Here is a 25,667-nt window from a genome sequence, read left to right as displayed (position 1 = left end):
CATCGGGGTACGAAAAACGACCCATCCTATGCCTGATTTTCTCGGCGACGGGTACCGATCCTCACTTACACAAACAATTTCCGAGAATCCACCAGCTAAATGCTCTTGTGCTTTTTTTTATTTTCTTACGCCGCCACTCTGCTGCTCTTATAATATCTTCACTGTTTCTTGAAAGTCTGTCTGACTTAGACAACGGAGGGTTATCCATCGAACACTCTCTAGCAAGAGGATTTTTTTTATTCTTATTGTTTTAGGTTGGATCTCATGTCGGAGTGAAGGTCCAAGCATGATCTCTATCATTTAACATCACCTCTAAAGTGATCGACGTCGAAACCATCACCATCCGAGCGTAGCAGCCATCGAATCACTTTGGTAAAATTAGATTGTGATCTTCAGCCAGCCTTTATGGTCTCAACAGACAATTGTCTGAATACTCTAGCAATTCAGTTAGCTTGGCATTTATTTTTCACTAAGACCGAAAAAGTCATTCAGTCCCTCACGGGTTAAAGACTCCGCTCCTCCCTCCGATGCCGGTAGATAAATTCCAAGACCAAACCCAAAGTTTCTTAAAGGAAACTTTCAACTATTCACTTTGAATTCGAGCCGCAACCATGTTCAATAAATGCTTATTAAAATGTACATATGGATTATACCATGCAATTGGTTTGGACCTTAATTAAGGCACAGCAATCCTTGATTAATTTTTTTCTTATTTAATCTTATTTTAAAATAAAATATATTTGTTGGGGATTATAATGACTTATCCCCGGAACTGAATATCTCGTTATGAAACCATACCCAAAGACTTGGAAGTCAACACGGGTGAAGGCCATATTGTCCCACGTGTCATGCCTAATTGTGCTGCACAGCATCTTTCACTCATTGCACCTTTGCACCTTCATCAATGAATACTATTCTTGCCTATATCTTATCTAGGATCTAATCATATCTTTGAAGCCTTATACTTAGCTCTCTAGGATGCAAGCTCTAGTTCTTCTCATAATCCAATCCAATCCAATCAGAAGTTGTTTCTCATTATGACTCGAAATTATGCATCCAATATTATTAGGATATGTTTTCCAAAAATAATTAAAAAGGGTGGGGGATAATTCGATTTTTTCCCCCGCATTCTTAGCTAAAATATTTTTTTTTCACTATCTATGTAATTTTCTTTGGAAGGAAAGTTTTATACTTTTCTAAAATAATTAAAAAGACTTGTGCATGCCTAATTTTCCCAAAAGAAAAACTTTTATACTACCATATTTTTTTCTACATTTTTTTTTTTGCATGTGTAATTTTTCTTGAAAAGAAAAATAATTCTTTCTCGAATAAATAATAAGAGTCCAATCAGCATGGGAATATTTCGATTTTTCTATTTTTCTCTGTGTGTAATACAATATTTTTTTGTAAAATAATTAAGAAGAGTCTACTTGGCATGAGGATATTTAAATTTTTTTAATATTTATTCCTTTTTCCAAAATGATTAAGAAGCGTGGGTTCAGTAATGGCATGGATCATGGCTCACCCATCAGACCCCTCCAAGAACGGACCAGTGGGCTCGTATTTTTCACCAACACGGTTGGGTTCGACCACCTTTTTGAACCGCTTTTTTTAAAAAATGAAATAAAGGCGCTTCCGAGGCACTCGATCCCCTCCACAACCGTAGATCCGAGACCCGCACCTAAAAAGACGAAAGAACCCAAGAGTTTTCCAAGAATCAAGAACCAAGAATCCGATCAACTCGGGGAATTCTTCCCCTGATATAGGGGTATATCCGTCCATCCGTCGTGCCGCGCACCGAAGATTTCGAAATCTTTGGGTTTAGCAATGAAGGAGGTGTTCATCTACCAAAAGGGCCGATTCCGAGTGACCGAAGAGGTTGATCCCGACTACTACGCCCCCCCGCCGGCGCCGGCGCCGCCGGAGTCCTCTTCCCGGACGGATTTTACACCCCGGCCTCCGACGACGTCGGGCCTCCCCCCTCGCCTGCCGGATAGTCGGCAGCGCTCCTCAGCCCGCCCCCCTCGCCTACCCGATTGGCAGCAGCCCTCGTCGTCCCGCCAGCCGGATCACCCCCAGAATGCCGATCAAAACCTTCCGGACGCCGACGCCCCGAGGTTATCCCAGAAGAGGAAGCAGTCGCCTGGGCAGTTGGCCGGAGAGGGAGAGCATAACCTAGCGCCGCCGGTCACACAAACCCCGCCGGCCGAGGACAGCCTGGGGTTAACCGAGAAGAGGAAGAAGTCAACGGAGTTGTCTAGAAAAGAAGTCCAAGAACAACGACCCTCCTTTGTCCAAACCCCCCAACCCGAACAGCAGCAGCAGCCGGCGATCTTGCACCACCCGGAACCCCAACAGCAGCAGCAATCTTCGCCGTTCCCTTCGTTTGTTCAGCAGCCGGCGATCTTCCAAACCCTCCAACCCGAACAGCAGCAGCAGCCGGCGATCTTGGACCTCCTCCAACCCCAACAGCAGCAGCAATTTTCGCCGTTCTCTTCGTTTGCTCAGCAGCCGGCGATCTTCCAAACCCTCCAACCCGAACAGCAGCAGCAGCAGCCGGCGATCTTGGACCGCCCCCAACCCCAGCAGCAGCAACAATTCTCGTCGCTCCCGTCATTTATTCAGCAATGTTCGCCGTTCTCTCCGTTGATCTTCCAATCCCACCCACAAATGGCGTTCGCCTTCTCCACTCCTCAACTCCAACAACAGCTGCCCTCCCTCTTTCAAACCCTTCAACCCCAACAGCAGAAGCAGCCGTCGATCTTCCAGACCGCCCAACCCCAACGGCAACAGCAGCCGTCGATCTTCCAGACCCCCCAACCCCAACAGCAGCCGTCGATATTCCAGCCCCCCCACCCCCAACAGCAACAACAGCAGCCGTCGATCTTCCAAATCCCTCAACCGCAGCAGCAGCAGCAATTCTCGCAGTTGCCTTCGTTCGGTCAGCAGCCGCAGCAGCAGCAGGCGCCGCAGTCGCAGCAGCAGGCGCCGCCGCCGCAGCAGCAGTTGATGCTGTTCACGGCGGATGGTTCGCCAACGAGTAATAATACTAAATTTGTGGATTTACATCCGGATTCGCAGAAGCTTCTGCTGCAGATCGAGTAGGGGTTTCTTGGCTTCTTGTTTATGCTTTCTTGCTGAAATTTGGCTTTCTTTTGCGTTAGGTTTTATGAATTTTGGTTACAGGAGTCTTCTTTTTCTCAATGGCTGTTGCTTTCTTGCCCTCTTTCAAGATATTGTGGGTCATATGCCTTCTAGATTTCTTTTCCTTTTTTTTCTTCCTCACTTTGTTGGTTTATAGGGAAGAAGGAAGAATGTTTCTGATATGTTTGCATAATTTGCACTGGGGTTTCGATATTTGTTTCAGAAACAGGCTTTCTGCTCCTTTCCTGTCATGCAGGTTCTTTATCTTTTTTATTGTCTGCATTGTATTTAGTGTCTTCTGTTGTGTTTTCCTTTCAGTTTTCTTATTTGAGAGGAGGGAAAAAAGGAGTGCTTTTAAATTCTTTGCATCGTTTCAGTTTGGGTTTTTATACTTTGTTTTGGAAAGTGAATTTTGTTCATCTTCTTTCATGCAAGATTCTTCTGCAATATGATTTCCTTCATTTCTCTTGTCTTTATTGACTAAGGGTAACCATAGATGTGGTTCATGATGCAGGGAGCGAATTCAGGAGTACAGGGCCGAGAGCGAGAGGCTGGATCAATGCTTCCGACTTTATGATTCATCAGTATCAAGTGACCATTTCGAGCTTGATGCTAGTCGTATTCTTCAGGTTTTGCCATTATCCTTTCACCTTGTTTTGTCCATTGCAGTTTTGTGAATATTTGAGCTTTTATATATATCTGTATCATTAATCTTCCCCTTTTTACATGTCATGCTGGATATATCATTTCATTGTTTGCTTAGTCTGAGGATGACATTATTAGTGAATTTCATATAGAAAAGAATGCGCATTTTTATTGGGTTTACTCTACTTTCCAAATAGTTGTATAAGTCGAGGTACACTGTTGGGCTATTTTAAATTGAATAGCTCAAATATTTTTTTCAATGTTCATTACAATAATTACTTTGTATATTTGTATAGACTTGGAAGCATGGAGCTGGAAGCACATCTAATTGAGAATTGAAATTTGGACGGAACATTTTGATTTTACATGTTTCATATTTGTAAATGGGAATAAGAATGGGAGAGGCTTTTGGAAACTGGCCCACCACCATAAGTAAGACATAGATACCCTACCTAAATCAAATTATTTGAAGAAAATGTGGATGTTCACTTAAAATTTGTTGCTTTATTAAATGAAATAATCCTATGTATATTTGAGCGCATTCTTGTGAAAACCCATGCTTTTGCGTGTGACAAATGAGTTCTTCAAATGAAGAGAATGTACAAACATCTTACTGCAATTTAAATTCTTCTGTTGATGTCCTAAATAGGGAGGTAGACTGTACTATGTTCGTATTCAAGAACATTAGAAATCAAGAAGACAACAATGTGCACCGTTTTCCATTTTCATATTGTAGACAAATATAGATCTTTAAACAACGAGTCTAAGTCATGTAGTTTAGTGTTCCATGGTTACTGGGGTAATGTTGTCATGAATAATATAAAAAGTCTGGTTCACTCGTCCACTATGGAGGGTACCATTTGTTAGCACTATAAAAAGAAGTACCTTCTTTTCTTAAATAGTTTAGCAAGGCTGTTCGACCATTTACTTTTGGTGTGTTGACCATATAAAGAAACACTTCTTATTCATGAAGGGTTGATGGATGGAGTTTAATGTTTTAAAACAAAGTTGCCTAGGCACCCATGTCCATGTTCTTCATCATATTTGAATATGGAGGAAGAGATTGATTTATGTGTTGGCCCTTTTTGGATGTCAAATGGCTAATCGGGGGTAAATACTTTTAACTCTAGGTAATCATCCTTTATTCGGTTACCCATGGGATATTGATATCCCTTGTTTGGTTGACGATTGAGGATTAGTGGATCAGTTATGGAAAAAAGTGAAAGAGTAAGAAGGGAGAAGAGAGAGTTCTGGTGATTAGACATATTCCGCCTTCCACCATGAAATATACTTAACCAAGGTATGTGATTTTTTAGGGTGTTGACTAGATAAACTTTAAATACCACCTTTTTGCTTGTGCATGGCTAGTTAAGTGGATAACCACCACTTAACCACCCTGATGACCCAAAGATTGATTCATAAATTGATTTTGATGATCACAAAACCTTGAAGTATAGATACTAATGCTTATGTTGCAAGGAGAAAGATATTTATTTTGCAAGGAACATAGCAAGTTGGGAGAACACAAGAAGGCCTCCAAAGCTCTCAAGTTGGAAGAAAGCTACAATTTATTGGCCCAAAGTTTAAAGTTCAAAGGATTCAAATTGGAGGAGTAAAATCAAAAGAAAAATTCAAAAGAACAGTCTTCGAGTCGACTCCAGTGGAATTCGAGTCGACTCCGGAGAAGTATGAGTCGACTCCGGAGAAGTATGAGTCGACTCCTAGGAGTCACAGGCAGAAAAGTCAGAGAGCAGTTTTCGGGTCTGAGATTCGAGTCGACTCCAGTGGAACGCGAGTCGACTCCGATGGTTGGTAGGTCGACTCCAAAGAAAGCAAGAGTCGACTCTCAGCGGAACACAAGGAAAAAGTCAGAGAGCATTTTTGGGACTCTGAGATTCGAGTCGACTCCCGCATTGCACGAGTCGACTCCGAGACTCCGCGACCATCAACAGACAGAAAACCAAGTTACTGCCTCTGAGATTCGAGTCGACTCCCAGACAGTTCGAGTCGACTCCAAGGCAGCGCGACCCCAAAAATGCAGAGGATCAGTTTTCGGGCTCTGAGAGCCGAGTCGACTCCAAGAGAATCCGAGTCGACTCGAGGAAGAAAATCAGAAAGTATGTCCTCTGGATTCATGGGATGAGCCGACTCCGAAGATGCCAAGTCAGCTCCAGATGTTGGCGAGTCGACTCCGGGTTAAGTCGAGTCGACTCCCAGTCAAGGCATGCACTTTAATTCAAATTTGGAACAGTAGCCGAGTCGTCTCCAGTAAAGCACGAGCCGACTCCTGCAACAGGCGAGTCGACTCCTGATCGCGCGAGTCGACTCCGATCCCAACGGTAACATTGTCAGGAAATGCAGACTGTGTCCAACGGCTCTTTTTCTTGTCTCTAACGGCTATATTCTTGTTTCCACGCCATCTAAAGCTATAAAAACAAGAAGAGAGCTAGGGGAGAAGGCATGGAAGTGGGAGAGAACTTTTAGGGAAGAGATTCCAAACAGATTACAAGGGAAATCTCCCAAAAGCACAAAAGGGCCATTCAAAGTGAAATAGAGGGAAGAAGAGCATCCAAGTGAATCCCAAAGCTTCCTCTCCATCCGTGTGCTGCCTCAGTGATCCTCCACTTCGTGCCAAATCAGAAGAGGGTCAAGTAAAGAAGAAGCCGAGCTCCTCCATCTTCAAAACTCGTTTGAGGGCTTCTCTTTACTCTATTTGTTTATATTGTCATATCTGCTTGTTTAAGAAGCTTTGATTTGTTTTTATTCTTTGTTTTAATATCTTGTAACTTGATTCAATCAAGGGATTGAATCAAGGGGTTAAAGGTTTGTTGGTGAGCCAAAGGGAAAACCAACGGTGTAAGGTTTGTTGGTGAGCCAAAGGGAAAACCAATGGGATTAAGGTTTGTTGGTGAGCCAAAGGGAAAACCAACGGGGTTTAGGTTTGTTGGTGAGCCGAGGGTAAAACCAACGTGTAAGGGTTTGATTGTGATCCCGGGAAAACAATCGGAGTGGTTCTAGTCGGTGAGCCTGGGAAAACCGACCGAGTTCGTTGTGCGCTCGTAAAACAACAAGTTGGGTTGTGAGCTTGTAAAACAACCGGCTGTAATCGGTAGGATTATAGTGAAATTCCCAAGAGGTCTTGGGGAGTGGATGTAGGTGCTGGAGTGCACCGAACCACTATATGTCCTTTGTGTTTGTAATGCCTCTAGTTATTGTCTAACTAACACACTTACTTACTTAGATAAATTGCTTGCTTAATTCTTATCCGCACATCCTTTAGTTGCAAGCATATTTAATCAAGTCGAAGTCTATACATCAAACCCTTGCTAAGTTTAACTTTCACTGTGCATCTATACAACTTAGCATAGTTAATCAAAAAGTTTTAGAAGTAGCATAAAAGTTTTGAAAGACCCAATTCACCCCCCCTCTTGGGTTGTATCTACTGGGCAACAAGTGGTATCAGAGCAGGTGCTCAAATATTATTTGTAGTCTTAACCGACTAGAGCCAAAGATCATGACAACTCAAATAGATAGTTTTCTAGGAGAAGGACAATCAATTGATACACCTCCACTGTTTAATGGTATAAACTACCCACATTGGAAAATACGCATGCGCATTTTCATTCAATCACAAAACTATTATCTATGGAAAATCATAATAAATGACCTTCACACACTCTCTCATATTAATGAGAAGGACTTAGCACAATTAAATGCTAATGCTATGAACATATTATATTGTGCTATTCAAGAAACAAAGTTTAATGAAATTTCTGCATGCTTATCTGCTAAGGAGATCTGGGATACTTTAGAAAATATTTATGATAAATCTCAGATTAGCTCTCATATGCTTCAATTATTAATTTTTGATATCATGTCTATATGTGTATTGACTGACTTATACTTTTAGAAATTGTTTCATGGTTTGCTCAATCTAAAATATTTCTATGGCTGTATCATAACCATGAAATACACAAGTATATGATTAAAACTCTGATTTAGAATGACTTGTGAGAAGCTACGAATTCTTGGGCATAATGAAAATAGTGTTTGCATGATATACCTCTATACGATACATTTCATTATTTCTTTATTCTGCTCTTTCATGTAGATTACTTGAGAATAACAAAAAGAGAGAGAGATAAAGAAAAGAAAATGGATATTATTCAAGAGAAGTAAAATCCAAGTAGAGGCAAACACTTCAACCTTAAGGAAAAGCAAAACAAACTTAATATATTCGACACATTTGTGAGACTTGTGTGAGCTTTCTTTTGGAAGGAATAAAATCCATAATTAATTACACTTAAACAGGGAGTTTTTGAAGTAAACATTTTAACCTTTCTATATTGCTTATCATAGGGATGGTGCCAATGGGGAGGCTAGTGGTAGTACCCGGCACTATTTGACCCAACTATTCGGTGTAGGGCATATTAGGGACGGCACAAGAGGGAGGCTAGTGGTAGTACCTCGTGCCCCTTCCCAACTCCACCGGATAGGGAGCAAATAGAGTATAGAGCATAAGAAAGTTATAAATGAAAAACAAAGTAAATGAAAGTAGAATTAAGTCAAATTTTTAATCACTTGAAAACACACTTTAAGGATGAAATCATTGCAAGATTATATTTAAATAGGGGGAGTTTATTTGAAAAGAATTGATTTTGATCCTTGACATTCTTGTACTTAGTATTTTAATGCATGACTTAACACATGGTATATTTTGCATATGGTATGATGTCTTGATTTATGGATTCTCAATATTTTGTAATGTTTCATACTTGGACAATTTGATTGAATGTTTGAATTGCTACATAACATCTTTTGTTTAGTTTTATTGAAAAGAAATTTCAGATTTGTCATTCACAATCATTGTTAAAATCTGAAAGCTAAATAAAATTGCAGAAAGGAGAAGAGAAGAACATCTCTATTTAGGAAAAATAAACTGATATTGATCTATCTTTCTACTTGCCTAACTTTGATACATAATGTCCTAATACTTGTTAAAATATCCTTTATTTTGTATCGAAACTCAAAATTAAACACAAAGATTCTGAAAGTGCCTTAATGTTATTGAAATATGTATTTTTCAATCGTAACAATTTAAGATGAGCTACATTGTGAAAGATACATATCTCATATTATGACTTAGAAAGCTTCTATTGAAAATCCTATGTAATTCAGAATCCGATTTTGTATAAAAGTTTAAACTCCATATGATTACTAAATAAAATGTTAATGTAAGAAAAACAGAATTTATTTTGATTGCTCCGATACGCATCCGAAACATATCATTTCTTATCTTCAAAGTATACTAATTTTGATTCAAATGATGTGTCTTACGATGATCTTGATTGCAAGTAAATATTTTTAAAATATATGACTTTATTTTAATATTTAAAAAATTTTTTGAGCTTCATGTATACATTGCTGAAGAACTGTGATTAAGAAATTGAGTTCTATAAATACACATACCTCAATGATCATCTATATGTTTTTCTCTCCTACATTCTTAGAAACTATCATCAGAATATATATATATAGAGTGAATACTATAAATTTTGAATAATTCTAGATCACTCTACATTCTCGATAACATAGAATTTCAGTTTTATTCACGTTTATTATTAAATTCTGAAATTCAACCAAAGAAAAGAATGATTAAAGAAGAATGCATCTTTTGAGGGGGAGCTTTAGATATTCAGTATCTTATCCTAAAGAAACTTTAATTTGATGCATACCTTGAATTTTATGGATTGATTTTGATGAACCTCCTTATATTGCAAGACATGCTTTAATTACCTTGAGATGAGTTCTATAAAGGCTGTCTTATCTCAAACCTTGAGTCTTATGAAAATGAGCTGAAACTTATAGAAAATATATTTTTGAGATTGACAATTTTATGAACATTATCTTCAAATTCTAAACTCTTAAATGGAATGATCAATAGAGGGGGAGAAAGAAAATTTCAGAAGGAGAGGTCTCACGGAACTTAATTACATAAATCTATAGAAGAGGGAAAGAATACTAAATGAAAAGTGATCCTAATACTCTCCAATATGTATCATCTGAAATTTAAATCTGAAAATCTTTATGATACACCTTGAGGCATGTTATTTGGTTAATATATCTTCTGCACAAATCATGAACCAAATTGCAATTCAAATAGTTGATCTTAAGAGCCTCTAATTTAATGAAAAAAAGGGGAGAATAACGTGTTAAATTTTCTTGAGTATCTCGTAGAAAATCTATTTTGGAATTCACTAATGAGTCCTAATTGGCTTGCTCTTTAGAACTTCAATATTGTGCCAATTCATATTTTTATATATGTATCAAATCGTGCTTATTTTCTAAAGGAATAAAAGAAAGTCCTTAAAAGAGCTCTAAGATATATCATAAATTGCATGAATTCATATTTTGGTATTTGTGCCCCAATGCTCTTATTATCATAAAAAGAACTTTGAAGTCATGATCCAACATGATGATATGTTTTTCAAGTATATAAGTTTTGATCTTTTACTCTGAAAATCAATTAAATTGCTCTCATGTTGATAAAATACTTAATAGATTGGGCAAACGTTCTTCAATGAACAAGCTTTCATACTTATTATTAAAGAGAGGTTAGATTTACACTCATGTTTTTCCTTGAATATCATTTGTGGTACTTCTTGAATTAACCTAAGGAAGATTCCACCTACACTTGATTAGAAAACTATCTGTGGTATCAAATTAGAAAATCTCTTGAATTCACACTCGATGTGTTCTGATCTGATCTTTGTACTTAATGTTTCACTATCTTTTTGATGTTGTCAAAAAGGGGGAGAAATATCTAAGTATATGCTATATACTCAGAATGCTTTATTACTTTGAATTGAATACAAATCAGCTTAAAATTTAAATATGTTGATTGTGTTAAGCTGATTAAATCTAAAGCATTATCATGAAGTATGTTTTTAAATATATATGTTTTCTACTTCATGCAACTTAGCTATGTATTACTTCTAGAAATCAATATCTTTTATATTGCATATACTCCAAGTTTTGTCATCATCAAAAAGGGGGAGATTGATGACCCAAAGATTGATTCATAAATTGATTTTGATGATCACAAAACCTTGAAGTATAGATACTAATGCTTATGTTGCAAGGAGAAAGATATTTATTTTGCAAGGAACATAGCAAGTTGGGAGAACACAAGAAGGCCTCCAAAGCTCTCAAGTTGGAAGAAAGCTACAATTTATTGGCCCAAAGTTTAAAGTTCAAAGGATTCAAATTGGAGGAGTAAAATCAAAAGAAAAATTCAAAAGAACAGTCTTCGAGTCGACTCCAGTGGAATTCGAGTCGACTCCGGAGAAGTATGAGTCGACTCCGGAGAAGTATGAGTCGACTCCTAGGAGTCACAGGCAGAAAAGTCAGAGAGCAGTTTTCGGGTCTGAGATTCGAGTCGACTCCAGTGGAACGCGAGTCGACTCCGATGGTTGGTAGGTCGACTCCAAAGAAAGCAAGAGTCGACTCTCAGCGGAACACAAGGAAAAAGTCAGAGAGCATTTTTGGGACTCTGAGATTCGAGTCGACTCCCGCATTGCACGAGTCGACTCCGAGACTCCGCGACCATCAACAGACAGAAAACCAAGTTACTGCCTCTGAGATTCGAGTCGACTCCCAGACAGTTCGAGTCGACTCCAAGGCAGCGCGACCCCAAAAATGCAGAGGATCAGTTTTCGGGCTCTGAGAGCCGAGTCGACTCCAAGAGAATCCGAGTCGACTCGAGGAAGAAAATCAGAAAGTATGTCCTCTGGATTCATGGGATGAGCCGACTCCGAAGATGCCAAGTCAGCTCCAGATGTTGGCGAGTCGACTCCGGGTTAAGTCGAGTCGACTCCCAGTCAAGGCATGCACTTTAATTCAAATTTGGAACAGTAGCCGAGTCGTCTCCAGTAAAGCACGAGCCGACTCCTGCAACAGGCGAGTCGACTCCTGATCGCGCGAGTCGACTCCGATCCCAACGGTAACATTGTCAGGAAATGCAGACTGTGTCCAACGGCTCTTTTTCTTGTCTCTAACGGCTATATTCTTGTTTCCACGCCATCTAAAGCTATAAAAACAAGAAGAGAGCTAGGGGAGAAGGCATGGAAGTGGGAGAGAACTTTTAGGGAAGAGATTCCAAACAGATTACAAGGGAAATCTCCCAAAAGCACAAAAGGGCCATTCAAAGTGAAATAGAGGGAAGAAGAGCATCCAAGTGAATCCCAAAGCTTCCTCTCCATCCGTGTGCTGCCTCAGTGATCCTCCACTTCGTGCCAAATCAGAAGAGGGTCAAGTAAAGAAGAAGCCGAGCTCCTCCATCTTCAAAACTCGTTTGAGGGCTTCTCTTTACTCTATTTGTTTATATTGTCATATCTGCTTGTTTAAGAAGCTTTGATTTGTTTTTATTCTTTGTTTTAATATCTTGTAACTTGATTCAATCAAGGGATTGAATCAAGGGGTTAAAGGTTTGTTGGTGAGCCAAAGGGAAAACCAACGGTGTAAGGTTTGTTGGTGAGCCAAAGGGAAAACCAACGGGATTAAGGTTTGTTGGTGAGCCAAAGGGAAAACCAACGGGGTTTAGGTTTGTTGGTGAGCCGAGGGTAAAACCAACGTGTAAGGGTTTGATTGTGATCCCGGGAAAACAATCGGAGTGGTTCTAGTCGGTGAGCCTGGGAAAACCGACCGAGTTCGTTGTGCGCTCGTAAAACAACAAGTTGGGTTGTGAGCTTGTAAAACAACCGGCTGTAATCGGTAGGATTATAGTGAAATTCCCAAGAGGTCTTGGGGAGTGGATGTAGGTGCTGGAGTGCACCGAACCACTATATGTCCTTTGTGTTTGTAATGCCTCTAGTTATTGTCTAACTAACACACTTACTTACTTAGATAAATTGCTTGCTTAATTCTTATCCGCACATCCTTTAGTTGCAAGCATATTTAATCAAGTCGAAGTCTATACATCAAACCCTTGCTAAGTTTAACTTTCACTGTGCATCTATACAACTTAGCATAGTTAATCAAAAAGTTTTAGAAGTAGCATAAAAGTTTTGAAAGACCCAATTCACCCCCCCTCTTGGGTTGTATCTACTGGGCAACACACCCCATTACCAGCACCCAAACATGGCCTAATTGTTGCAATTACCCAGTTGACTTATATCTTACGTGATATTTATGTTTCATTTTTTGGACTCAACCATTTTCTAGATTTCTACATATGTTTGTTTGTTTTTTGAATTTGTTATTTTATGGATGCCTTGATCTCCATGTTTTTGCATAGAGCCTAGATGCTAGACAATCACCTAGCTACCTTCCTACCATCTACAATCTTTCAAAACACTTGAGTGAAAAAGGATTTTGCTAGTTACATTCACTTGTGATGATGACCATGGCTCTCATAACTCTTATAATACAATCAACCAGCCATGTGTGATTCCAATCATCTTTTTAGCGTGAAGTTTAACTATTAGGCATTGAAAAATATCCCTTATTTATGCAAACTTTTTTTATAAAAACAGTTATCCCTTGTCATGTCCAAATCCCAACCCTTAGCTAAGAAACAAGATCCTTAAATGCTTCATAATGATGTGGGAGAAGGTGAATAATGTGTAAGAGTTCTTTCAGCCTATCAATCAGGCCTAGTCCTTGTTCTTAATTGTAATGTCCGGGCCCACAACCTACTAGGCCCAATAAGAAATAGGCCCAGTTAGGGGTTTGGGCCCAAATTTTTACTGTGGGCAGTACTATCAGAGTGGCAATCGGAAAGAGGTTGCCACCTCATGCCGGGAAGAGAAAGGATAAGGCCACAACTGGCCGACAGGGGAAGGCCACCTCATGCCCCACGTGGCAAGGCCAGGCCCAAAGGCAGAGCAAGGGGGGGCAGCTGTTAGTCCCGGAACCAGAGGGCAGGAGAGATGGGACTTCACAGAAGAAAATCCCCAGCCATGCAAACCCTGGGACGGCCACCTCACCCCCTGCTGGCAGCCGATTCCGGCGGGCCTGAGACAAGGGGGGCGGCTGTTAGTCCCGGAGCCAGAGGGTAGGGGGGATGGGACCTCACTGAGGGACCCCCAGCCATGCAGAACCTGGAGCCGCCACCTCAACCCCCCTGCTGGCAGCCGATTCCGGTGCGCCTGAGACCGGGGGGGCGGCTGACAGTCCCGGAGCAAGGAGAAAAGGAGAGGATGGGACCTCTCAGAGGAGGTCTCATCCCTTAAACAAATTATTTAAGCCTCTGCCGGCAACCCCAAGTCACAGACCCCCTAGAACACTGAACGAGAGAGAGAGCCGAAGCCCTGGAGCCGAAGGCAAAGAAACCCTGAAGCTCTGAGAAAGGAGGGACTACTAGGGAGGAAGCACTGCCCGACTGCAACTGGCCAAGGTAAGGAGTTTTTAGGGTTAGAGTTTAACAGAAGTAAAGAAACCCCTCAGTGGGGTGCTCTCCCCCTCTGTGTCAACAGTGAAACAGAGGGGAGGAGGCCGGCACAGGAGAGGGAGAAAAACCCACAAGCCCCGGGTCGGGCCGGACTCACAGGCCGCGTACTCAACGGCCACCCGGGCCGAACCCAACCGGGCTCGGCCTGCGGACGAACCGGACACCGCGGCCTCGGCCACGGGTACCCTAGGGCTCGAGGGGCAGCCCCGGGCCGCCGGTCAGGTTGAGCCGGCAACCGGCGTGGCCACAGGGCTGCCAACCCCGGCCGGACCACCGCCTCTTCTCCGGCAAGGGGTGGTGGTGCCGGAAGGAAGGACCAAGGAAAAATTAGAATGAACTCACCGGACTGTAGAGGCTTCATCCTCGGACTGCGGCCTTACCTCACCGCGGTCGGAGCAGGTGGAGACCTCCCGGAGGAGATCCAGCCGTGACCCCACCTCCCGGCGCTTCTCCTCTTCTCCGGCATCGCTTTGGAGAAGAGGAAGGGCCGGCCTTCCTTCCGCCGGCCCTCCAGGGGGGGAAGCTCCGCCTCGGTCGGTGGATCGGGGGGAGCCTCGCCTCCCCGGCCGCCTGCAAAAGAAGAAAGGGAGAAGATGGAGGGCTACGGAAGGGATGAAGGACCAGGATCTAGGGTTTCGGTGGGAACAACAAAAGAAAGAAAGGAAAAGAGAAGGAGAAGGAGAGAGGGAAAGAAGGGAAGAAAGACCGGAGCCGGAGAAAGCCGAGGGCTCGGCCGGAGGCTAGGGTCTCGGCGAAAACAAAGAAGAAAGAAAGAGAAAGAGAGAGAGAAGGAGAGGGAGTGACCGAGAGGGAGAAGGCCACAGATCTGGCCGGAGGAGAAGAAGGGGGCCGGAGGACCGGCCGGAGGCGTGGGTTCCGGTGGAGACGAAGGAGAGAAGAGGGAGAGAGAGCGGCCGGAAGAGAGAGAGGGGAGCCGGGAGACGAAGAGGCGAAGCCTCTGGAAGGGAGGAAAAACCCGGATAGCGGGTTCGCGGGTCGGATCCAAATCCGAACCCGCAACCCGTTAGGCCTAAAAGTCAAATTGGGTTAAGTAAACCCAAATAAACCAAGTCCAATCTGTTTGGGCGAACCCAAATGACGAATTAGGTGAAATCTGAACCCAATTGAGACCAATTTAAGCCCAGTCCGAACCCAATTAAGTATGTGGGTCTTAACAGACCCGATTGAATGTAAATCAGGCCCAATTCGAGCCCAAACCAACTAATTTGAGGCCAAATTGACTTTGGGCTGACCCTGACTCAGGCCCAAATAGGCCACATTGACCCTTAAACCCAAAATTTGGCCCAATTAAACTTGGGATTAAGCCTATTGACCAATTAGAAGGCCAATTAACCCATATGAACCCAATCAAGGCTCCAATATGGACACATTAGACTTGGGCTATAATTCGGGTAGGATCCAAACAAGTAAAAAGGAAATAATATGCTTATTATGATGTGATTTTAGGTGACTCAGGATCCGTCACCAGAACGTAAGAAACTTGGGAGAAAGCGAATCACTGTAAGTAACCTGTCCTAATCTTTTATGGATCATGCATGAAATTTAACGTTATACTTGTATTGTAGGTCATGTACCCTAAATTATAAGCTGTGCATGGTGAATGTATATGGCATGCTTTAGTTATACAAGTTATGATTGTATGTGCTTTATGATTTCCATTATGCCTACGAAATAAGTAGATTACATTATATCCTAAGATATGGATTATGAATCATGTGTATGAGTGGCATGTGTGAGCCATATAATTGGTGATTGTGCATATATCATGCTTATGTAGATTTCATGATGCATGTAAGGTGAATGGAATTACATGTCATAATTTTCATTAGCATGAGCATAAAGAATGATGATGAATTGCCTCCAGTTATTTGCACATCTTGCAAGGGGTACCTAAGGGTTCTCGATGCTACGGGCCGAATGCAACTGAGCCGGCCTTGCCAGTGGCCGATAATGACTGAGCCAGCCCCGCCAGTGGCCGACTAATAACTGAGCAGGCCCCGCCAGTGACCGATAATGAATTCGCCGTAGCATCCATGAGGTACCACCTATAAGAAGTATTGTCTACGAACTCTTAAGAGCTACTGATCGAATGCAACTGAGCCGGCCTTGCCAGTGGCAGAATGACTGAGCCAGCCTCGCCAGTGGCCGTCTAATAACTGAGCTGGCCCCGCCAGTGGCCAAGAATGACTTCGCAGTAGCATCTGAGAGTATGACCACGGCATGCCGGTGGCACGATTTTCTTTATATATGCATGTTACAAGATTTCTTGATAATGTAGGATACTGATTTATTTACTCAGCATGAATATTTTATTATAATGATTTATTCAGTAGTATACATGTCAGCTTCTCAAACCCTGATTAAATATGATCAGTATGGTAGTTGATCCGATAAGATTATGCAGGACCACTTACTGAGCTGTGTAGCTCATACCCGTGCATTTATGTTTTTTTTTAGATCCCCACCAGTGACCGCTGCTAGGAGCATTTTTCTTTTGTAACAGGGCTTCCTTATTTTGGGTGATATGAACATATTTATGTACATAAACTGTGTAGAAGCTCTGTACCTTATATGAACCAGTATGTTGTAATACCTACATTTTGATATATGTAAGTTTGACTGCTTTTGACTACATGTTGACCATGTACGAGGCTGCGTGCTATTGTGGGCAGTAGTCGGCAATGGCACGGCCGTGTCACGGATCCGGATCCAGGGCGTGACATTAATGGTTGTATAACTTAGGGATGATTGGCAAGTGCTGATAGTTGTGATAAAGATTTTTAAATTGTGGCATAAAATTTTATGGAGGAAGATGATGTTCAACTAGTTCTGGCTCTGAATTTTAATTTTATATTAAGATATTTTTAACCTTGTAGTTTTGAACAGTACCAAAGGGCATAAAAATGGGTGATGATTGTGGAGAAGCAAGGATTTAGAGCCGTTCAAGGAATTGCTTACCTAAATGAATAGAAAGGCCATGTGTTTTGAGGCACAATTTTGAGATACATATATATTGTTGCTGAAGGAATGCTACTATTTCTCCTTGTCTTCCTCCTCCTTGCTCCTTTTAATAGTGATGGCTGAAATGTCAACGGTTGTGGCCTTTGTTGCTAGTGTGCAGCGACGTTGGTCGAAGTCTTTTAACAATTGCTGCCTTGAAAGGTATTTATACTAAAAATTTCCAGCTACCTCATTCCTGAAGTCTCTTGGTGGTTGTGCCAGAGACATAGGGTTAGATCTTCGCATTGTAAGTGTTGTGGGAGATTAGGGGGATTGGAGGAGGCCGACAGCTCATTATGTAGCCTGAAATTACGAACAAATCTTACCAACCAAGAAAGGCATTTGAACATAGTCAAGCAAGTAAAGACAGAGGTAGGTGAACCAAGTGAAGTAGCTATCTTGCATAAAACCGTACTAACAATGATACATATGAGCTAGTTTGTGATAATCTGTTTCTTGTTGACGATGTTATATCCTTTGTCATGTTGAAGCTTGTCATTATGATTGGAAAAATGTTCAATTGAACATGGAACTGAAAATGACTGTGTTTCTCCTTCCTATCAAGAAGGTTATTGTCCATCTATTCCTCCAATTCCTCCTTTTGTTCTTGTCACTAGTTGTTAAGTGCTGAAGGGTCTTTTAGCACCAAAATATGATTTAATTGATACCAGTCTATGTGCTATAGTATGGGCAAAAATCGTGGATTTTAAGTTAGTTACAATGTTTTCTTATATAAGATGGTGATAGAACTCAAGCTCGACTACAAGTGACATAGATGTCAAGTGTCCTAAAGAATCCTACATAGAAATCTTCTAACAGCTTTATATGTGTGTGTGTATGTATCGGTTTATGCTGTTATGCATATCATAAGTAATAAGCTAGATTATTCTCCTTGAGTGCTTGAAGTTTAATAAAATGGTAGCTGACTGTTATGTTGGTATTGATAGCTTTCATATAAGTGTCAAAAGTAGACACATAGTGATGCTGACATGATGGTTTGATGGTATGAAGTGTCAAGAAGTGTTATAAAGTGTCCCAAGTATCCAAGTGCTCGACATGTTGAAAAGACCCAAGATTTTGAGTGCCTAGGTAACCATACTTGACAAGGAAAAACATCATGATGTGCAAGTTCAATTTGTTCATGAAAGTGTATGGTAATAATGTCTTGTTCTTTGGGGGCAAGATATGGCAACTTCCAATATGTGCTTTAGGGCCCCTCTTCTGTATTTTATTGTTTTTGACTCTTCCACACGTGTGGGGGTTGGAATTGAAACGTGTTGGTTATACCCCATCCTTTTTAGAAAAAATGCAATGAAGTTAACATTATTATTGTGTGGTGTACGATAGATTGGGTGGTTTTGCTACTCTACTACATATTATTATTTAAGGTTTTTGTAGGGAGTTGTTTAGAAGCTTTTTTTTTAAAAAAAAAAAATTATAGTTTGTTTCACATTTTATTTGTAAGGAACAAGGTTTTTCGTACCGGTACCGGACCCCATACCGGTGTCACACTATCATAGTGTCGGTATGGTACGGTACGCGGTACGCCTAGCGTACTAAGTGTTGGTACACCACTGATATCGGTACGGTACGTCCGATACCGTCTGTTACAGTACAACATACCATGGTAAGGAAGAGGCCAAAAGTGGTAGATGGACATAAATCATTGTCCACAAAAAAGGATAAGAGGGAAGGAGATGAAAAGAAACACGAAGCAAAAGTCAAGTAGGTTTAGCCATTCTTCTTCAATGTCGTCTTCTTTCCCTTCGCAATTTCTACTGAGTGACTCCTAGCTTTTCTCTATTTAATTGTCGTTTAGTGCTATGCGAGTCCCCTGTTTCCATATTGCACTCTATGGCCACTATGCCTTGTTCTAGGTTTTGCTAATCTTGTAACTTAGGTCTGCTTTTTGGGGCTTTTTCCTTCTATTTGTAGTTTGGGTTTATTTTGCATGGGCACTTTTTATATATATATATATATAAAATATGTATGTATATATGTATGTATGTATGTATGTATGTAAGTAAGTATGTACGTATGTATGTATCTATATATATATATATGTGTGTGGGGGGGGGGGGTGTGGGTGTGTGTGTAGATATATGTATTTGTGTGTGTATATATGTATATGTATATGTATATATTTATACATGTATACACACACACAGATATACATACATACATACATACATATATATGTGTATGTATATTATGTTCATATGTATATGTATGTATGTATGCATATATATGCATATATATATGTATGTATGTATATGGATATTTTTATGTATATATATGTGTGTGTGTCTCTCTCTCTCTCTATATATATTTATAAAAGTGCAGCTTAGCTTTTGTTTTGATAACTTCACTAAAAATTTTCTCAGGCTAGTTAAATAATTGATTGGATGATTGAGTTCCAGACTCACTTGGGACATAAAGGGGCTAAAAACTATATATTCATTATTAGAGGCGAAAGCCAAAGCTTGGTTTAATTGGTTGGCCTAAACTCCAAAAATATGTACATATTTTGTTAAAATTAACTTGAAAGGCTATGATATTGTAATATAAACAACTTGTGCTATGTATTTTGTTGTTTCTTCATTTGATTGCATTTTTGGAAGCATTTTGTCATAATCAAACTTGAATCTTGCAAGTTTATAGGAGATTTGGGAGTGCGTATTGATGTCAAAGTTTAAAAAAAGTTGAAAGGAACACTAATTTTTTTGACCTTACTAACATTATCATCAAGCAATAAAATGATATATACCAAAATGAAATATTGCAGATCATATTTTCTTATTGTTATTGCTTAAACTGTGTTTTTGATTATTTAAATGTGAAATCAACGAAATTGATGTGCCCTTCTCGATCAAAAGCAATATAAGATACTCAAATGGTGTCTAATATTTTCCTTTATTAGGTTCACCTTTTGTATTGTTTTTAATTAGTCTTTGAAGACCCGGTCGACTCACTTAAGTCGACTGAATAGACTTGTCAACTGGCACACTTTACATGCTTGTTTGGTGAACAGCCTAATTGTTGGACAAACCCATTCACCATTCGACTTAGGTGCTTCAACCATCCGAACTGCCCAGATTAGATGGTAATGGCCTGTGGGTTATGTAGGAGGATAAGAATCCATCCTGTCACCCTTTGTCTTGCTTGCGCTGCTAGATCTAGTGGTCGTTGATGCCACAAGAGATTAAGTGTTGATCTCCTCTCTGCCTTTTTCTCGTTGAGTTGCTGTAATACTTGGAGAATAACACTGTTGCTGGAAATTGGACCCGGGGGTGGCCACTTGGCTGAGAAGGAGGAGCTCCGGTGCGAGCGGTACGTCGGCGGGCTGCATCCTCCGGTAGACCTACAAGAAGCCGATGGCCGGGGTTTCCGGCGCCGGCCCTCCGATGGTTAAGTCAGAGGGGGCTTTTGTGGAAAAAGAGAGAGAGATTGCAGGCAGAGTTTCAGAGTCAGAAGTTTCCGATCCAGGGGAAGAGGTTTCCCTTTTATAGGAGGGATACAGGCTTACCTGTAAAGTGACTGGGCGAATTAATGAGTCGCCGTCATGATTGGGCGTGGTCGTGTGAATTAATAAATTGCCATAGGTGAATGGACGATGTTGAGTGAGTCAGCTAGTTGCCATGAATGGCCTGAGGTTTTGAGTAAGCAGGAGATCTGTGGAGACCATACGCATTAATTGTTGAGTAAGCCGGAAATCTGTGGAGACCATGCGCATTAATTGCTGATGGTTGTAACAGAGCATGGTCCCTAGTTGAGCTGGTGCGGTGAGGCTGCTGCAGGGTATGGCCGTAGCAGGTGGACGACAAGGTCGGCCTTCTGAGGTCGGCTTGGCCTGCTGAGCTGGGTTCGGCCTTCTGAAGTCGGGGATGCCGAGATCAGGCGCCTGGAGGTTGGGCGCTTCGGGGTCGGACGTTTGGAGGTCAGGTGCCTGAAGGTCGGGCGCCTCGAGGTCGGGCGCCTCAGGGGTTGTTGCCGGGGCGCCTGTCATCACGTGCCGGCGATGCGCCCACGTGTTTCGGGGCGATCTGTTTTTCTCCCCAACAAACACAATGGTGGAAGACGTGATTGGAGATGGCGATCATCATTAGAGGCGTAGGAGATGGGGAATGGAAGGTGGTTGCTGATCCAACTTGCCATTGAACTGCAGTTGAATCGTTAACCCTTGACCCATTCACAAAAATGGGTTGGTCTTGGTTGATGGGTTCAGAACATTGTTTCTAACTTCTTGACCTTTTTAATGTTTTTCAATATTTTTTTTGTTACCAAACCAATTGAAAATTTGAAACTTACCGAAACTGGAACTCGTTTGCATGGTCAAATTCAAATTAAATCTGAGATTTCAACCTTACCCAACACTATAATTTCTACTTCACTATGTAAGATTTTGGAAGGCCTGTTATGCGTTGTTGGTTTATTGTTTCCAAGAGTTTAAATTTTGCAGAAACCGATCTGCTCGCTGAAACATATTGGTTTAGACCAATTTGATCCAGATTCTGTCGCTGATTTTAGGTTTTGGCTGGTTTCACTTTCTTTGCTGAAACTGCTTGGTTTCTAGTCAATTTCTCTTTCTCTGGCCAGATTCTTTTTTTCCTGGGGGGATGTTCGTTTATTTATTTCTCTATCTATATTTAACTAATTAGTGTAAATTTCAGGCGGTTGTTCTTTTTCTCTTGAGCTAGATGAACAACATTCAATCTCCATGGTGGCATTGTGTTTATGTGAATGACTTGTTTGTTTAAGCTTCCGGATCTTGTCAATTATTGATGAGCTAATTTAAGTATAAATATAATAACTAAATGGATATATATCCTCCAATGTTCTAGAAAGATAGGAACTGATACTGGCAAAGTTTATAAAGATACTGATGTGATTTGGTAATGTTTATAAAGTCTCGTGTTAATTGATGTTCTGTAATAGGTGCCTATTATAGACTGCAGCAAAAGAATATAAAGATTCTGTCCTTTTGAGGTAAAAAAGCTTCTCTTCCCATTTGATGTTTGAGCATTGCTTCACCTTTTTTTTTTGTATAACTGTACTTCCTATTATCTTTATAATAAATCTGATTTGTATTTTTCAAAACGAGTAAAACTACCCATGCATGCAGTTTTTATCACCTCATCATCATTTTCCTTTATATGCTTTTAAAATTTGACCACCTATTTGTGCATCATTTCAGTGGTTTTAGGTTTTATTTTGTAATGATGATCATGGGATCTTTTGTTGCTTTATAGGAACTAGGAGGGATCACTACGTCAATAGAAAGAGAGAAGTTCTCGGTGCAAGATCTGATGAAGAAAGTGAACGATATGATGTGGCATACAGAATTTGCTGTCCGTTCATATATGATGCTTAGGCCAAGGTTTCTTCGTCCAAATGTACCAGCTGCTTCAGGTATTGGTTCAGCAAGTCAGACTGTGGGTGCAGCAGGAACTTCTGGCCAAACCAATCAACTGATGACAAGCTCCATATCACCAAGTTTTGAATTCTATAGTGGGATTCCAAAAAGACCTTCTCAATTCATGCACCACACTGCTGCTAGATTCAAGGAGTATCTTACTGAGTGTTGCCGGTGGATTGAAGAACTAGAGCAGCTGGTCCTGATGGATACTGACAAAACCTCATCAAAGTCTTTAGAAGCTCTTCCAAGAGTAATGACAAATGTATATGATTACTTCATCCATGTCGCTACCAAGGTAGAATTCTGTATGCTTTTCCTGTTATGCTTACTGACACTCCAATAAAGGAGTCAAACTTAATATCCTAGATGCACATCAACTTCCATAAAAATCTCCAGATCATGCATATTTCTGACCAATCATGTGTATATTCGCTACAATTTTGTGGTATTGATTGGAATCTCTTATTTTGGTTTTAACTCTCTCTCCGTCTCTCTCTCTTCTGGGAAATCCTATGTAACTCCAAAATTGCATAAGAGACTACCATAAGGTGAAGGCACTTGTATTATGGTTCCTGACAGTCTTATGATTGGCTTTCGTAAATATTTCCATCAAAGTTTTGTTTCTAGTACCGGGGGACTAATTTGAGTATGAAGTTATCATGCTACAAATGCTTGCCTTATTTTGAATGCTTTAGAAAGAAAATATCTTGCTATTTATTATTTTTGTTGTTACAGGTTGAGAACCTCCATCAGTATGTTGAGTCTATGAAGATGGCCTATCTTGCTGATCACCAGCGTCGGGGTGATGGTAATGATCCATTTCTTGAGGCCAATAGAAGAGAAGCAGCTAAACAAGAATCTGCTGCCAGAAGAGTTCATCCAACATCGCATTTACTGGCTAATTATTCACGACCAGTCACCCAAGCTGCTGGTATCTTTGCCAGCTCAACAGCTTCCATATCAAGTGCACCACAGCTGTCTTCAGGGACTACTGCTGCATCCTCTGCTTCATCTTCTTTTCTCTTTTTGACTCCAACCGCATCTGCTCAATCATCCAGCCTGTTTGGCTCTGCTGGGTTTACACCTCAGTCAACTCCATTTGGGACTGCATCTACATCTCTATTTGGGTCCACTCGAGCTCCCTCAGGATTTGGAATTAATACTGCCTCCTTCTCATCCACCCCTGCTGTGGGTAGCTCTCCACTGTTCACCACACCCTCATTTGGCACAGGTATGCCAAAGTACTCATGATGTTTATTTTATTCTGACATCACTAGTTTAAACGTGAAGATAGTACATGCATCAGTGGTGTTAGTGCTCAGGTGAGGCCAGGCTAAGATCTGTTCTACCCTGATTATGGCAAAGGCTGGTGGCCCTACAGTTTTGAGGGAGAGCCCCGTATACTCACAGCCAAAGTTGTAATTATCTTAAAGTGAACATAGATGAAAAGTAGGCTTATACTGAATAATCTGACCTGTTTAAAGTTAAGAATGCATGCACACTGATTTGATTATTATTTTGTTCTTTTTTCTCCACCTAAGTGGTAATTTCTATTGCAAAAAATAAAAACAGAAAGAAGGTGGCAAACACAACGGGCACTTCTTATTGGTGTTGTTATAGTTTCTTCTCTCATGATATTGTAATATTTAGCTTTATGTGTATTCCCATTTATTTATTTCTAGAACTGTTTCCATATCCTGGTTTGTGCCAACATACAAAAAATTCCCAGCCAAATCATTGACAGTGGACTTATGAATACTATGTTATCTTTCTGCCTTGATTAACTTGTATAGTATTAGGTATTCTCAAATGATGCAAGCTGCCCTCCATGTGTAAAGACTTTTTTTTTTGCCATGCACATGTTAAGATTAGTTCTTATGGTTCTTCCCTGGCTTAACTTGATTATGCTTAACTTTAGTATGCTATCTACTATTAGGTGCTGCAACTGGTTCAGGTGCCAGCTTTGGTGCTGCATCTGTGAGTATAACTCTGTCAATTAATTTATCGAGAAATTTAATTTAATTTTTTGACATACTTGTCTTACATATTACTTTTTCTTGCTTAATAGTATAAATCGTCCAGGCCAGAGTCTCATTCAACCCGGCACTGATCACTTCCAACAGAAAATGTGTCCAATCCCAAAACCTTGCTGCAGAATTTTGTGGACCTTAGCATTTTGTGCACCATATTGAGATGATTATTCTCCCAAGTAGATGCGCAGCAATGATTCTTGATAGGCTCCAGGATTTTTCTTCTCTCTTTTTTTTTTAAATTTCTGCAGTGTCAGCATCAAACGTGTAAATAACTTCATGGTAGTGCCATCTCACTTTCTTTTTGCCTTCCCCTGGAATAAGGTTGCGTGGTGAGTGTATGTAGTAGTTGCGGGTGTCATATAACAATATTTTAACATTTTGAAACTTGTAGTGAGCAGATGTGAGAACTGAAAAAATCTGTAGATTTTCTATTGAGGCCATTTAGTCAACCAAAATTGGGGTTAATCTATTTCCTACGAGCAATACTGTACCCTGCAATCCTCAAGCCCATAATGCATGTAATTTTGAAATGGGTTTACTTGCGTTTACAGGACTATTTTTTGCCCCTTCAGCAGTCTAGCAGTTGTTGCTGGCAACCTGGAAATAGGTTTTTTGATCAAAAGAAAATTTGGAGATTGATTTAGATGCATACGTATTATTTTCCTCCATCAGTAATTGCCATGACAGTTCTTCTTGAAAAGTAAAGTTTGTGCTTGTCTTGCAAAAAAGAAAAGTAAGTGCCATATGTTTGGAAACAGAATATTGACATTACTTGCAAAGGTGGTTGCATCTGAGTCTAACAGGTGGTACATATTGTTATGTAATATTGGCATGAAGCCATTAAAGTCTTAGTTTAAGCCATTTATATTCTAAGTTTATGCACCTTTCATTTAATGCAAATTATATAGTTGTGGACCAAGTTGGTATCACCTATAATAACTATTTTTTGAATGTTTAT

General features: G+C 40.6%; 1 protein-coding gene across 1 annotated transcript; it reads left to right on the top strand.

The window, feature by feature from the left end:
• The first annotated feature begins 1,827 nt into the window (after positions 1-1,827).
• On the top strand, positions 1,828-25,161 carry LOC103709190 (uncharacterized). The gene is made up of 6 exons (XM_039114348.2): positions 1,828-3,101; positions 3,659-3,773; positions 22,510-22,971; positions 23,412-23,907; positions 24,613-24,653; positions 24,745-25,161. Exons 1-6 carry the CDS (start codon positions 1,828-1,830, stop codon positions 24,784-24,786), a joined length of 2,430 nt encoding a protein of 809 aa, XP_038970276.2. The 3' UTR covers positions 24,787-25,161.
• Positions 25,162-25,667: the final 506 nt, after the last annotated feature.

This window comes from Phoenix dactylifera, chromosome 1 (genome assembly GCF_051530095.1).
Source record: "Phoenix dactylifera cultivar Ajwa chromosome 1, Ajwa_hap1_PhDact_Kaust_v1.1, whole genome shotgun sequence".
NCBI classification, from domain to species: domain Eukaryota; kingdom Viridiplantae; phylum Streptophyta; class Magnoliopsida; order Arecales; family Arecaceae; genus Phoenix; species Phoenix dactylifera.
Note: the sequence above shows the minus strand (reverse complement) of the source record. Positions and strands in the feature narration are given on the sequence as shown.